The sequence below is a fragment of the Schistocerca piceifrons genome, chromosome 3 (genome assembly GCF_021461385.2).
Source record: "Schistocerca piceifrons isolate TAMUIC-IGC-003096 chromosome 3, iqSchPice1.1, whole genome shotgun sequence".
NCBI lineage: Eukaryota > Metazoa > Arthropoda > Insecta > Orthoptera > Acrididae > Schistocerca > Schistocerca piceifrons.
The window spans coordinates 364,121,278-364,136,737 of NC_060140.1; the positions used below are offsets into that span (position 1 = coordinate 364,121,278).

General features: G+C 40.3%; 1 protein-coding gene across 7 annotated transcripts in view; it reads right to left on the bottom strand.

The window, feature by feature from the left end:
- Positions 1 to 15,460, bottom strand: part of LOC124787635 — a 190,387-nt gene that overhangs the window by 105,975 nt on the left and 68,952 nt on the right. For 6 of the 7 annotated variants that reach the window (XM_047254408.1, XM_047254406.1, XM_047254409.1 and 3 more), the window contains 2 exons: positions 5,425 to 5,703; positions 962 to 1,234 (listed from right to left, as the gene is read on the bottom strand). In XM_047254408.1, coding sequence (XP_047110364.1) covers positions 962 to 1,234; positions 5,425 to 5,703 — 552 coding nt within the window. The remainder of the gene's footprint in view (positions 1 to 961; positions 1,235 to 5,424; positions 5,704 to 15,460) is intronic. The other variant, XM_047254407.1, reaches the window with a different exon arrangement.

A 15,460-nucleotide genomic window follows, 5' to 3' on the forward strand; every position in this document is an offset into this window, starting at 1 on the left:
ACATTGGTTTTCTTCCCCTCTCTTGCTGCCATTTCCCTAAGGGGCCCCATTACGCGCCTGACGTTGGAGCTCCCAACTACCAGTAAGCCGACCCTCTGCAACTGCCCGGATCTTGCAGACTGAGGGGCAACCTCTGGAACAGGACAAGCAGCCATGTCAGGCCGAAGATCAGTATCAGCCTGAGACAGAGCCTGAAACCGGTTCGTCAGACAAACTGGAGAGGCTTTCCGTTCATCCCTCCGGAATGTCTTTCGCCTCCTGCCACACCTTGAAACGACCTCCCACTCTACCACAGGTGAGGGATCAGCCTTAATGCGGGCAGTATCCCGGGCGACCACAGTCTTAGTCCGATCAGGGGATGCGTGGGACGAGCTGGCCGTCCAGGACAAACCACCATCCGGACCCCCACAGTGATGCCCATTGGCAACAGCCTCAAGCTGTGTGACCGAAGCCAACACTGCCTGAAGCTGGGAGCGAAGGGATGCCAACTCAGCCTGCATCCGAGCACAGCAGTTGCATGCTTATAACACTGATTCGGTGGAGTGCTACACTTAGTCACATTAATTCCTATTGGTGGAACTCCGTCATAAGGATTTCATGAAGTAATGCCCTGTTTATGCGGAAGGTCGGGTGATGTTTACATTCACTGGCGATGCTTTGATATGAGCTATTGAAGGGCGATCGACTGCCCACCATGCATGTCTATTGTGCGGGCCCTCTAACTGATAAGAGGCCACTACGACACCATTCAGAATCTACAAATGACAAAATAACAATGTTTAAGCTCATTAACAACAGTGAACTACAAATAAGAAATAACAATCGATTAATAAAAACATTACAAATATAATCCAACAAGCGAAACAATAACGCTACAAAATAATGTTCCATCCTAATAATTCAATAAGAAGTATGCATCTCTGTTACTATTAACATTAATCTCGTAGGGCTACGTTTCTACCTGGTTCATCGACGTGCTTGCAGAGCCCCGGTATAAATGGTCCAAACATTTTATTCTTTACTTGATTCAGATGTCTGCACACTTCTCTGAGTTTGGTCAAGGACGAGATGTGTGAAGAGGCTTCCTCTTGTTGCGTCACGCTCGTCGCAGCTTGCTCAGTATCAGGGACACGACTCGTGTCGAAAGGTCCTTCAGATGTGCCTGCGGCCGCTGTTGTGGTAAGCTTGGGTGCAGACATCACTTCCGTGGCGGCGGCCGTACTCGTTCCTGTATCTATCAACAAATCCAGGTTCACATTTCTGGGCATTTGTCTCGAAGAACACGCATTACCATATTTTTAATATTATGTTGGAAGAACACAGTAAATTGAAGTGACCATACAGGACGGAATGAAAACCGTTCTACCTAGGCAGTGGCGGATACATATGACTGGTGCGCGAGGTTCCCCACAACCCCCCATGCGGGGACGATCAGATTGCCACCCACGGCCGTCCCCGCCAGTCAGACCGCACGCTATTAATTTATTTATTTCGTTATTCGACTCGACCGAATCGAGTTACCGAGTGGTTGTACTTTCAAATGTAGCATTATCATTTTATATTCAACATACTTTTCCCATCACAATTTCTGAAACATAACGGTAATGATCTGGCACATAAATTGAATCAGTCCTTAACCTAACTACTTTTCTTTGAAGAAGAATCACTCTTTGCTATTCAAAAGAGACTAATGGGAGAGGTTCTTCAATACAAGGATACGAACATAAACGCTCTTAATGATCGAGATTCTGTTATGCAAGCGTTGTCTGTCTGTCCTACATCTGACTATCCCAGTTTGCACAAACTGAACAAAATATTTGCTTCTCTACCTGTATTTATTGCTACAATAGAAAGAGGTTTTTCATCACTGCGACGTACAAAGACATGGCTGAGGTCGACAATGAAGGAAGATCGACTTAATTCGCTTAGCTCTGTTGAACACTCACCCTGACATTGATTGTCCTATTGGCGAGGTAATTGACCAATTTGACATGAAGAATAGGCGCATATAATTAATCATTTAAGGAAGAGAACCACAATTGTAACTCTTTTATAGTGTAAGATAGCATTGTCTTGTATGTGTGTATAATTTGTTTAAATAAAACTTTCTTAAAGTTTGAATGTGACATGATTATTTTTTATTACAGGAAAAGTAAAGGTAGCTCAAGATATTTTTATCGCCCACTCCTTGATGCTTCTCTGTATCCACCACTGTACCTAGGACACAGAGTCACTTAATGATGTACGTAATTTGCACATGATGAAAAAAAGCTTTCACTAGAATTGATGATATGGATGAAACATGTGTGCTGGCCTTTATTGTTCTTACTTATAAATATTAAACTGACGAAAAAAACTGGATCTAGGAATATAATAGTGAAGTTGCCACTCATAGTTTTCACCCTTAATTTGAATTCTCCTTTCGAACCTACAAATCATTTACCTTTGATTCCTTTCCTTATTTGCATCTGTTACATACAGGTTGGACATAAGAGAGGAAAGATTTTATCCCTTTTAATCTGAATACATCTCTTTTCTAATCGTAATTCTTCCACCAGGACTACATACGTATTGAATTTCGTCTACTTTTCCTTTAAGCCCATAAGTAACGTTTAATAATTTTAAATTTTGAAGCATTTTGAACCGTTGCCAAGCGTTTTTTCTAGGTAAGCTGCTTTCTTTACAGTATGGTGATTTTTATTTGGTGTTTCTTTCATTATGACTCGTATCAGCCAAATTCCTGTTACACTCTTCATATTCATTCCTTCATTCTAAATTGTTCCTTTTTATCCTTCTGATAAGAGTGTATTTTTTAATCACATTTTTTCTACGTCCACTTAACCTTAGCTTTCCTGAAAATAATATTGATTCATTCGGGAATGACTTGTACTACTATGTATCCGTTTATTCCTGAACATTTTTTTATCTCCTCCTTTCTGTGTGCATCTGTATTGTATTATCGAGAATTATTTTGTACTTACCTTTTTACATCCAACATTGGCCAACGCAACATTGTGATAGCCCTTCCTAACGAAACATATTGCTCCTTAAACGAAACAAACTGCTGTGGTATGCACTACCGGAATATGTGTTGCAGAGCCTTGAAGTAGCCGGTCGTTGTGGCCGAGAGGTTCAAAGCGCTTCAGGCCGGAACCACGCTGTTGCTACGGTCGCAGGTTCGAATCCTGCCTCGGGCATGGATGTGTGTGATGTCCTTAGGTTAGTTAGGTTTAGGTAGTTGTAAGTCGAGTCGACTGATGACCTCAGATGTTAAGTCCCATAGTGCTTAGAGCCATTTGAACCATTTGAACCTGAAAGTACTTAAAAATATCCTCATTGTCTATATTCCAAGATTTTATTACTGGCAGTGATAGCTATGTAGAACGCTATGTATGTCTTGAAACTTATTTTCATTCCTTCTGTATGGACTATAGCTATTTTCGAACTGTAGACATTTTCAAGTGATTCCGAAAATGTCATACAAGTTTCACAATTGATATGTTATTAAAACACCACAATTTGCACCATAAATGTTCGTATAAATTTACTGTTAATAGATAACATAAAAGCTTTAGTTCTTTCGAAATTACATCCATATGGTAGCACGTGTGAGCGTCGTCATATTCATTACCTGACAACAAAGGGATCGTCATGTTAACGTCACGTATATGGAACTTCAGTAAGTTGTAACCACCATGTTGGTCCTCTACAGTTTTACACACACACACACGCCAAGATTATTCTACCATGACATTATAAATAAAGGGAGATTGTGGCGGTTAGGTTTTCAGAAGCGCCTCTGGAAAAGTGACATGTGCTGTATGAACATTACCAACTGCCACGAGCTTACAAATAGAAAGCACTATCGTCGATCTTTTATTGCAAGGTAACAATTACTAAACTATATAAAATGGAATCGTCATGACTTCTGAACGGTTTGCGTAGGACGTTACGTTCAGACTGCACGGCAGCACGGATGGCCGCGGGGGGAGTGGGGGGGGGGGAGTGGGGGAGTTTGATGCGAAATAGTATGAGCATGTGTGGTTTGGTTTAGCGACGCTGCCCACTTTCATTTGAATGGGTTCGTCAATAAGCAAAATTGACGCATTTGGTGGAGTGACAATTTCGCTGTCGACAACTCTCTTCGCTCTCAGCAGGAGACTGTGTGGTGTACAATATCCATTCACGGAGGAATCGGTGCGTTATTCCTTGATGGCGCGGTGACTACCGAACGTTACGTGGAGGTTTTGGAAGATGATTTCATTCCCATTAACCAAAGTACCCTTATTGCGATATAATGTGGTTCATTTAAGACGGAACTGGAGCCCATAGAAGCAGGAGAGTGTTTGATGTCCTGGAGAAGGACTTTGGGAACCAAATTCTTTCTCTGAGGTACTCAGATAACACTGGTATTTGCCTAGATTGGCTGCTATATTCTCCGGATCTGAACACATTCAACTCCTTGTTGTTGGGCTATATTAAAGTCAAGGCGTACAGAAATAGCCTCAAAACGACTGAAGGGCGTAAAACAGCCATTCAGGAGGTCATCTATAGAGGTCATTTATATCATCAATGTTCCGACGCTTCAGCGGGTCAAGCAAGGTTTCGCTATTCGTCTGCGCCACATCATCGTCAATTATGGTAGGCGTTTCGAGCATGTGATAACCTAAATTAGAAAGTCTTTAGTGACGTTCACATGTTGAAGAAAGTGTATTCACCCCGTAGTTTGCAACTAATTTGTGTTTTTTTCGTATTGTTTTCATATAGTTCAATAATTATGACCCTGTAACAGGCAGAAATTGCATATGTAAAATATATAATAAGGGAATTAGATAAAGCAGTCGCGTGTACAGTTATATTTCACTTGATAACACCAGTTTGTATGACTTAGAATAAGGTGCTGAAAATTAACGGTGTCCCGTACTTTGTGGGTCGAACTACCGAAATCTACTCGCTTGCACGCATTTATTTCAGGCTGCACTCGAGACACTGTCAGTATAATGTAAGAAAACTCAATAATTAAACATAAAGAAAGAAATAATGTACTTGATTTTGAAGGTAGTACCATAAGTATCATATATTCGAATGGTGTTAGATATTTTTTTATTTACTATTCCATGCCAAATGAATATTTAACACAACACCTCCTGTTGTCATGTCGCTTCCTGTACTGTCATGTACTGTCACTGGTAGAAGAAGTTTCGAACACAGTTCCAGGGGAGATCCACAGAAAGGTAACACCAGGAGTGATCGAAATGGTAGTTTCATTCATCTGACTGAAATCATTTTATAGCATGACGCTGCTTAACAGGGTGAAAACCTTAATGCGAATCGACACAGGCGCTAAACTCAACGTATTTAAAAAGAACCATTTATTTCACGAAATTGTGCCTTTAACACAGCTAGCATCTGGAATGTGCTTACCTGTAAGATTCATAATTTTACAGTAGAGTAATAGTGCCCGTCTTGCCATAAAGGGCACGGAATTATCTACTAAATGAAAGTTCTCACACAGTAATAGGCCAAGCTCCGTGTCAGAAATATTGTATGCCGCGCCCATCTCTGGCTTCAGGCTGGTTACTGCTGACTGTGCATTGTAAGTGTAGGCTGTCTTCAAGGTCACAGTTTCAGTCATGGGATCCGCATCTTTAGCCACTTGGGCAAAAGTGACGGTCCCATACGATTCCGCTGACATATCTGTGCCTGCAGCAGCAGAGAAAAATGAGGAATTTATATATAGCAACGAAGTGAAGCAGAAGTTGAAAGCATTGTGTTGCAATGAAATATAAAATGTTACCTCTACAATTAAAGTACGAAATGGTTTACGTACTAGACATACTAGGTTAGTGAATACGCCCAAGGAACACTTTTACTTGTTGACAGGATGAGAGCATGAATCCGCAGTACAGAAGAATAGCAGTATTGGTGCTGAAAGTATCTCTTGAGGAAAAAAGATGGAGAAAAGGAGGTTTGGAAATCTAAGAAACAGATGTATTTCTGCAGCATTAATCAAGAGACATCGAAAGATATGAGGAGGCACCGAACAGCAGTTAAGACGTCGTATATGTAAAATATTCAGACAGTAGTCCAGATACACATGAAAATTTAAGAAGTAACGCTCCTATGTGAGTATGTTATTGCCTGTTATTAGAAGTGTGTCAGTTATTTTCGTTGGTGTTACACTGCTGATCGATGTTTACCGAAGATCGTGGTAATCACCATCAGCTGCTGTGGAAACATCTTATGGCCACAAGTTACACTTGTCTTAATCATCATCAAGAAAGTAATGGTCTTCAAGATGCAGTGGCTATGCGCGCTTCAGTCCGGAACCGCGAGACTGCTACGGTCGCAGGTTCGAATCCTGCCTCGGGCATGGATGTGTTTGATGTCGTTAGGTTAGTTAGGTTTGAGTAGTTCTAAGTTCGAGGGGACTGATGACCTCAGATGTTAAGTCCCATGGTGCTCAGAGCCTCTTTTTTTTTCATTTTGCAGTGGCTAACGATAATTAATAACATCGAAACTAGTGGCAACAATAATGGTTAAAGTTTTGCTAGATGTTACAGAAAATAACTTACTTGAGTTTCACGCCAAGTAACAAATATAACTGATAACGTTAATAAACTTTTTTGCTGTAGATTTTCGAGGCATAATGTGAGTTTCAATACAAACCAATGTATTCTCGAATTTCCAAATTTGAAACTTTGGAACAATTACTCCATTTGATACGAGAGATCACACGAAAACAACGGTGAACTCGGGACAGATTCAGTTGTGCATCCTTTCCTCCGGTACTTTTCACGACATACGTTGAAATTATCTCCAACTTCATAGATGGAAAATTTGGTTTTGTGAAGTCAAGGGAACAGTTAGATGTGCGAAAAGCACAGGCGATTAATCGCATCCCGCGAATGAGTATGAAAACTTATTTTGAATTGGAGTCAGATACACCGTAAATTTTGACAGATTCTTAAGTAAGACCCCTTTAGAGCCAAGACGTTAATAGTACGACTACAATACGTCCGGCACACTCTTCGGTGCGTGTAAAGGAGATGGTCCGTGCTGAGAACTGTACCCACGTCATTACGTGAACTGGTTTGCCTAGTGTTACGATTTGTGAAATGCTAACCTAACAGTTTTGACAGAAAATATTCTGTCCCATCAGTAATTTTCACCTCTTTTCCCCACAAGCTGTCCCTCTCCTACTCCTTCCCCCACCTCTGTCTGTCTGTTTGTCTCTCTGTCTCTCTCTTTCACCACATTCACACGTACACACTCACATACACACACACACACACACACACACACACACATACACGTAATCACAAACACACGGTGTGTATTTGCACTCTGCAAAAATTTTATTTAAAGTTATAGACAATACCTGTCAAACTTAATGTAGTTCCACCCCTAAAATAGCTCTATCATTTGTCGAAAATACATAAGCCTCCTGAGCAACTCAGACACACACCTGCGCAGACAAAAATGTCATAATATCATTTATACATTTAAAATATCTGTATCATTTATCAAAACTACGTAAAGATACTGATAATACTGGTGTAACCTATTGTATATCTGCGTGCAAAATGTCTCCATTATTTGTCAACAATGTAGAAGCTTTGTCAGCAACATGCACACAATGTTTATGTCAAGAGCCACAATGTTATTTCCACGTCTTACTGTAATCTGTACTTCGAAACAGGCAGTGGTTGAAATTAATATCACAACTGGTACAAGAAATATCAGCCCCCACCCTCCCCTGCCCCGTCAGCAGAGGACATCTCTGTCATAAACTGTGCAATGGCTAGATCTAAATCCTACTTGTTCTCCTACTTTCAGGAAATATAATTTTCCTTCGCCTAAGGTGAAAATAGTTTTTGCAAATGTCGTGGTAATCACAGTAGGAAAGGATATAGATCTGCAGTTTTTCTGTGTTCACAGTTTTTTGTGTGTCACCTGTCTTGTGAACTCGAAAACACATTCGTTTCTATCGAAACTCATATTGTACCTGTCATTATCTACAGCGAAATTATTTATTAATGTAATGAGTTTTGCTTGATTCTTATCAGCAAACAGAAGAAGGGTATTTATTCTGTACTATCTTGGAGAACATGAAAACATCAACTTGGGGAACCACTATTATTGCTACTAATGTCGATGTTAAAAGGCGTCGTTAGGTACTGACTGCATCATGAAAAGAGCAATTTCCTTGATGATGATTGACAACAATCGTAACTTGTAAACATAACAAAAGCTTGTGTGTGTGTGTGTGTGTGTGTGTGTGTGTGTGTGTGTGTATGTTTATGTTTATGAGAGAGACAGAGAGATAGAGAGAGAGAGAGAGAGAGAGAGGGAGAGAGAGAGGGAGTGAGTGATGAATAGAGAGAGAGGCATGGAAAGACGTGATGGACTCAGGAAATAGAATTTTTGGTTTAGAAACTGTGTCATATTGTTTTTGAAAAAGGAATTTCGCCTCTCTTATGCTGATTCATGCCAGCAAACAGCGCCTGTGACGTCATGGGTACGGTACCAAGTACAGGACGGTACGGATGTAAGCACCAAAAAGTACATAACATCCGTGTAGCTATACTACTGACGTTGATTCCACCTTAGCTAGTACACCAAGTAATGTGTACTTGAATGCTACATTTTCAGTTACACCGAATACCTATGGTGGGAATATGTGAATCAAATCGAAGTTCCATGTCACAAAACGTTCCCAGAATTGGTAGAAGAAGCTTCAGATATATAAACTGAGAAAACGAAAAAAAAAAAAAATATTGCTGGAATATCTGAGCCGTTGTTGTACTGATGATGCGGTATACTATTACACTACTGGCGATTAAAATTGCTACACCACGAAGATGACGTGTTACAGAAGCGAAGTTTATACGACAGGAAGAAGATGCTGTGATATGTAAATGATTAGCTTTTCAGAGCATTCACACAATGTTGGTGCCGGTGGCGACATCTACAACGTTCTGACATGAGGAAAATTTCCAACCGATTTCTCATACACAAACAGCAGTTGACCGGCGTTGCTTGTAAAAAGTTGCTGTGATGCCTCGTGTAAGGAGGAGAAATGCGTATCATCACGCTTCCGACTTTGATAAGGTCGGCTTGTAGCCTATCGCGATTGCGGTTTATCGTATCGCGACATTGGTTCTCGCGTTGGTCGAGATCCAATGACTGTTGGCAGAATATGGAATCGGTGGTTTCAGGAGGGTAATACGGAACCCCATGCTGCATCCCAACGGCCTCGTATCTCTAGCAGTCGAGATGACATGCATCTTATCCGCATGGATGTAATCGATCGTGCAGCCACGTCTCCATCCCTGAGTCAACAGATGGGGACGTTTGCAAGACAAAAACCATCTGCACGAACAGTTCGACGGCATTTGCTGCAGCATGGACTATCAACTAGGAGACCATGGCTGCCGTTACCCTTGACGCTGCATCACAGACAGGAGCGGCTGTCATGGTGTACTCAACGACGAACCTGGGTGCACGAATGGCAAAACGTCATTTTTTCGGATGACAACAGGTTCTGTTTACAGCATCATCCGTGTTTGGCGACATCGCGGTGAACGCACATTGGAAGCGTGTATTCGTCATCGACATACTGGCGTATCACCCGGCGTGATGGTATGGGGTGCCATTGTTTACACGCCACGGTCACCTCTTGTTCGCACTGACGGCACTTTGAACAGTGGACGTTACATTTCAGATGTGTACCGACTCATGGCTCTGCCCTTCATTCGATCCCTGCGAAACCCTACATTTCAGCTGGATAATGTACGACTGCAAGTTGTAGGTCCTGTACGGGCCTTTCTGGATACAGAAAATGTTCGACTGCTGCCCTGGTCAGCACATTCTCCAGATCTGTGACCAACTGAAAACATCTGGTCAATGGTGGCCAAGCAACTGGCTCATCACAATGTGCCAGTCACTACTTTTGATGAACTGTGGTATCGTGTTGAAGCTGCATGGGCGGCTGTACCTGTACACGCCATCCAAGCTCTGTTTGACTCAATGCCCAGGCGTATCAAGGCCGTTATTACGGCCAGAGATGGTTGTTCTGGGTACTGATTTCTCAGGATTTACGCACCCAAATTGCCTGAAATTGTAATCACATGTCAGTTCTAGTATAATATATTTTTCCAGTGAATACCCGTTTATCATCTTCATTTCTTCTTGCTGTACCAATTTTGATGGCCAGTAGTGCATTTATTAAAGCAAATACCATTTTTCGATCAGTTTTTTAGCCTAATTTCTATTTGTTTAATTATGCATAAATATGTTAAGGAGCGATATGTTCTTCTCCTCTGGAAGTTTGTTTAGCGTACGAAGTATGTTATTTCGTCCGTAATATTCAATCTTTCTCACTGAGGGTTATATTGATTATTTGCTGTTTGTAGCTATGTTCAAATGAAAAAAAACATATATATATTTGTCATACCACCCTCATCCGAGACCGACAGTCCAGCTCCCGTTAAGGACGTTTCTTACGAACGATAATTCCTTTAATTTTTGATGTACTTTTGTATCAAATTCCTGCGTCAGCTCTTACAGTTATATTCGCCTCATTTGTTAGGTTCCTCGAACTTCTTATCAGAATGTGAGCAGGGTGCATGATGGCGAAAATTTTAGTGGTTTCGTACATCTTTGAACTACAAGTTATTCTGAAGTGAACGATTCCGTCAATATCTCTGGAATTGCTTCTGTTTCTCTGAACATAGCGTACTGTACATAATACCTCATTTTAACTTCATGTGGTCTGTGTTTTCCGCCAAACTTCCAATACAGATCAATACATTTCATTTGTTATTACAAAACTATTTTCCCTTCTTCTGAGCCCCCAAAGTAGTACACAAGGTAACTGAAAGAAAAACGCAATGAGACGGAGTTAAACGACACATTTATTCAAGGACAGAAGCTACAAAGAAGTCACCGCAATTTATGATGAACCCTTGGGCGCTAAAATGTCGGAAATGGTTTTTCACGGGGTGTCTTGTCACCACGCATAGCAGTGGATGTTTTGAAACGTACTCACATACTGGCCACAAGGTTGGTCAAGAATTCTTGTTGTGAGGCGTTCCATTTCTCCAGTGCGATTGACGACGGCTGTGTGTTCACAATGTAGCAGTGATGAAGAGTTGGCTGAAGGTTAAGAGATTAGTCATGAGGAATCAATACAGAAAAAAAGTGCGATACGAAAGTACAAAGGAAATATGAGACATGCTTGAAGTTCTCTAAGATTATAGATACTTCAATAAGAAATAGCTCGGTAGGCAGTACAGTTGAACAGGAACGGACATCTCTAGAAAGGGCAATCACAGAGGTTGGAAAGAAATGTATAGGTACCAAAGCCTAACTGCGAAGAAACCATGGGTAATAGCAAAAATACTTCAGTTGATCAATGAAAGAAGAAAGTATGAAAATGTTCAGGGAAATTCAGGAATACAGACATACAAGTCGCTGAGGAATGATATGAATAACAAGTGTAGGGAAACTAAGAGAAATGGCTGCACGAAAAATATGACGAATACGAGGAAGAAATGATTGTCGGAAGGACTGATTCAGCATATAGGAAAGTCAAATTAAACTTTTGTGAAAGCGAAGCGAGGGTGGTAAAATTAAGAGTGCATCGGGAATTCCACTGTTAAATGCAGGGGAGAGAGCGGATAGGTGGAAAGAGTACATTGTAGGCCTCTATGATAGGACAAGAAACAGAAGTCGATTTAGAAGAGGTGGGGAACCCACTATTAGAATAAGAATTTAAGATAGCTTTGGGGGACTTAAGATCAAATAAGGCAGAAGGGATACATAATAGCCCATCAAAATTTCTAAAATCATTGGGTGAGGTGGCAACAAAATGACTACTCACATTGGTGTGTGGAGTGTATGAGTCGGGAGACATAGCATCTGACTTTCGGAAAAATATCATCCACACAATACCGAACACTAAAAAAGCTGACAAGTGGGAAAATTATCACGCAGTCAGCTTAACAGCTCATCCATCCAAGCTGCTGACAAGAATAACATACAGAAGAATGGAAAAGATGACGATCAGTTTGGCTTTAGGAAAGGTAAATACGCCAGAGAAGCAACTCTGACGTTGCGATTGATAATGGAAGCAAGACTGTAAAAAATCAAGGTAGATTTTTATGACCCCAAATGAAAGTTTTGTAACTAATAGATATAAAACTGGTGAAAGACTTTAATGCATCATAGGAGTATCTGGACCTGAAGATGGAAAATGCGAAGATTCAGAAATAAAATATGAAGAGCTACAAAAACAAGTTATTAATATAATGAAACTGACCATTTATTAATATTTGGCGACGTAAATGTATCAGTGGAAAAGTGCCAGTAGTAGATACAGTAGACACATTTAGTGAAATAATCTAGAACAAAGTGATTAGACATTTAAAGATTTTCCAGCATTTAAACAGTTAAAGCTTAATGTTATCTTCTATAGAAAGGGAGACATAAATAAATATATCAGAAACACAAGAAATTCAAATTCAGTGTTTTATTGTGTAATAGCTAATAACAAAATAAACTCCCAATTCGAGACAATGATGCATATAGAGGTAACGACATAAGCACTTAGCACTTGTGATTCCGTTCAAAGATTGAAATATGAATAATACAGAGAAAGAAATCAAAACTGATATTCATCTTCCAGGGATGCGAAGCATAAGGAACTTTTGTCACGATGATTGCCAATAGAAATGCAGTTATCTGAAATTGAAGACAATAACTAAGAATAATGGGAACGATTGAAATAAGCCATTTTTGAATATAGCTAATAAGGGAAAATCAAAATATCAATCTGAAAACGGCAATAAAATTAAACAAAAACCAATGGTTAATAACACATATCTGACGTTATTTCTACAACTAACTCACGCAAAGAAAAGAAACAGGAAATCATGTTGTTGCTGTTGTTGTGGTCTTCAGTCCTTAGACTGGTTTGATGCAGCTCTCCATACTACTCTATCCTGTGCAAGCTGCTTCATCTCCCAGTACCTACTGCAGCCAACATCCTTCTAAATCTGCTTAGTGTATTCGTCTCTTCGTCTCCCTCTACGATTTTTATCCTCCACGCTACCCTCCAATACTAAATTGGTGATCCCGCGATGTCTCAGAACATGTCCTACCAACCGATCCCTTCTTCGAGTCAAGAAGTGCCACAACCTTCTCCCCAGTTCTATTCAATACCTCCTCATTAGTTATGTGATCTACCCATCTAATCTTGAGCATTGTTCTGTAGCACCACATTTCGAAAGCTTCTATTCTCTTCTTGTCTAAACTATTTTTCGTCCACGTTTCACTTCCATACATGGCTACACTCCATAAAAATACTTTCAGAAACGATTGCCTGACATTTAAATCTAAACTCGATGTTAACAAAATTTTCTTCTACAGAAACGCTTTCCTTGCCATTGCCAGTCTACATTTTACATCCTCTCTACTTCGACCATCATCAGTTATTTTGCTCCCCAAATAGCAAAACTCCTTTAATACTTTAATTGTCTCATTTCCTAATCTAATTCCCTCAGCATCACCAGACTTAATTCGACTACATTCCATTACCCTCGTATTGCTTTTGTTGGTGGTCATCTTATACCCTTCTTTCAAGACACTGTCCATTCCTTTCAACTGCACTTCCAAGTCCTTTGCTGTCTCTGACAGAATTACAATGTCATAGGCGAACCTCAAAGTTTTTATTTCTTCTCCAGGGATTTTAGTACCTACTCTGAACTTTTCTTTTGTTCCCTTTATTGCTTGCTCAATATACAGATTGAATAACATCGAGGATAGGCTACAACGCTGTCACACTCCCTTCTCAACCACTGCTTCCCTTTCATACCCCTCGACTAGTATGACAGCCATCTGCTTTCTGTACAAATTGTAAATAACCTGTCGCTCCCTGTATTTTACCCCCGCCAACTTCAGAATTTGAAAGAGAGTATTCCAATCAACATTGTCGAAAGCTTTCTCTAAGTCTACAAATGCTAGAAACGTAGGTTTGCCTTTCCTTAATCTTTCTTCTAAGATAAGTCGTAGGGTCAGTATTACCTCCCGTGTTCCAATATTTCTACGGAGTCCAAACTGATCTTCCCCGAGGTCGGCTTCTATCAGTTTTTCCATTCGTCTGTAAAGAATTCGCGTTAGTATTTTGCAGCTATGACTTATTAAACTGATAGTTCGGTAATTTTCACATCTATCAACACCTGCTTTCTTTGGGATTGGAATTATTATATTCATCTTGAAGTCTGAGGGTATTTCGCCTGTCTCATACATCTTGCTCACCAGATGGTAGAGTTTTGTCAGGACTGGCTCTCCCAAGGCTGTCAGTAGTTCTAATGGAATGTTTTCTACTCTGGGGACCTTGTTTTGACTTAGGTCTTTCAGTGCTCTGTCAAACATCACCCTTGTATAGACCCTCTATATACTCCTTCCAACTGTCTGCTTTCCATTCTTTGCTTGAACTGGGTTTCCATCAAAGCTCTTGATAGTCATGCAAGTGGTTCTCCTTTCTCCAAAGCTCTCTTTAATTTTCCTGTAGGCAGTATCTATCTTACCCCTAGTGAGTTAAGCCTCTACATCCTTACATTTGTCCTCTAGCCATCCCTGCTAAGCCATTTTGAACTTCCTGTCGATATCACTTTTGAGACGTTTGTATTCCTTTTTGCCTGCTTCATTTACTGCATTTTTATATTATCTCCTTTCATCAATTAAAATCAACATTTCTTCTGTTACCCAAGGATTTCTACTAGCCCTCGTCTTTTACCTATTTGATCCTCTGCTGCCTTCACTATTTCATCCCTCAAAGCTACCCATTCTTCTTCTACTGTACTTCTTTCCCCCATTCCTTTCAATTGTTACCTTATGCTCTCTCTGAAACCCTGTACAACCTCTGGTTCTTTCAGTTTATCCAGGTTCCATCACTTTAAATTTCCACCTTTTTGCAGTTTCTTCAGTTTTAATCTACACTTCATAGCTAATAGATTGTGGTCAGAGACCACATCTGCCCCTGGAAATGTCTTACAATTTAAAACCTGGTTCCTAAATCTCGGTCTTACCATTATATAATCTATCTGATACCTATTAGTACCTCCAGGGTTCTTCCATGTATGCATCCGTCTTTCATGATTCTTAACCCAAGTGTTAGCTATGATTAAATTATGCTTTGCGCAAAATTCTACCAGGAGGCTTCCTCTTTCACTTCTTAGCCCCCATCCATATTCACCTACTGTGCTTCCGTCTCTCCCTTTTCTTACTCTCGAATCCAGTCACCCATGACTTTTAAATTTTTGTCTCCATTCACTATCTCAATAATTTCTTTTATCTCATCATATATTTCATCAATTACTTCGTCATCTGCAGAGCTAATTTGCATATAAACTTGTACTACTGTAGTAGGCGTGGGCTTCGTGTCTATGTTGGT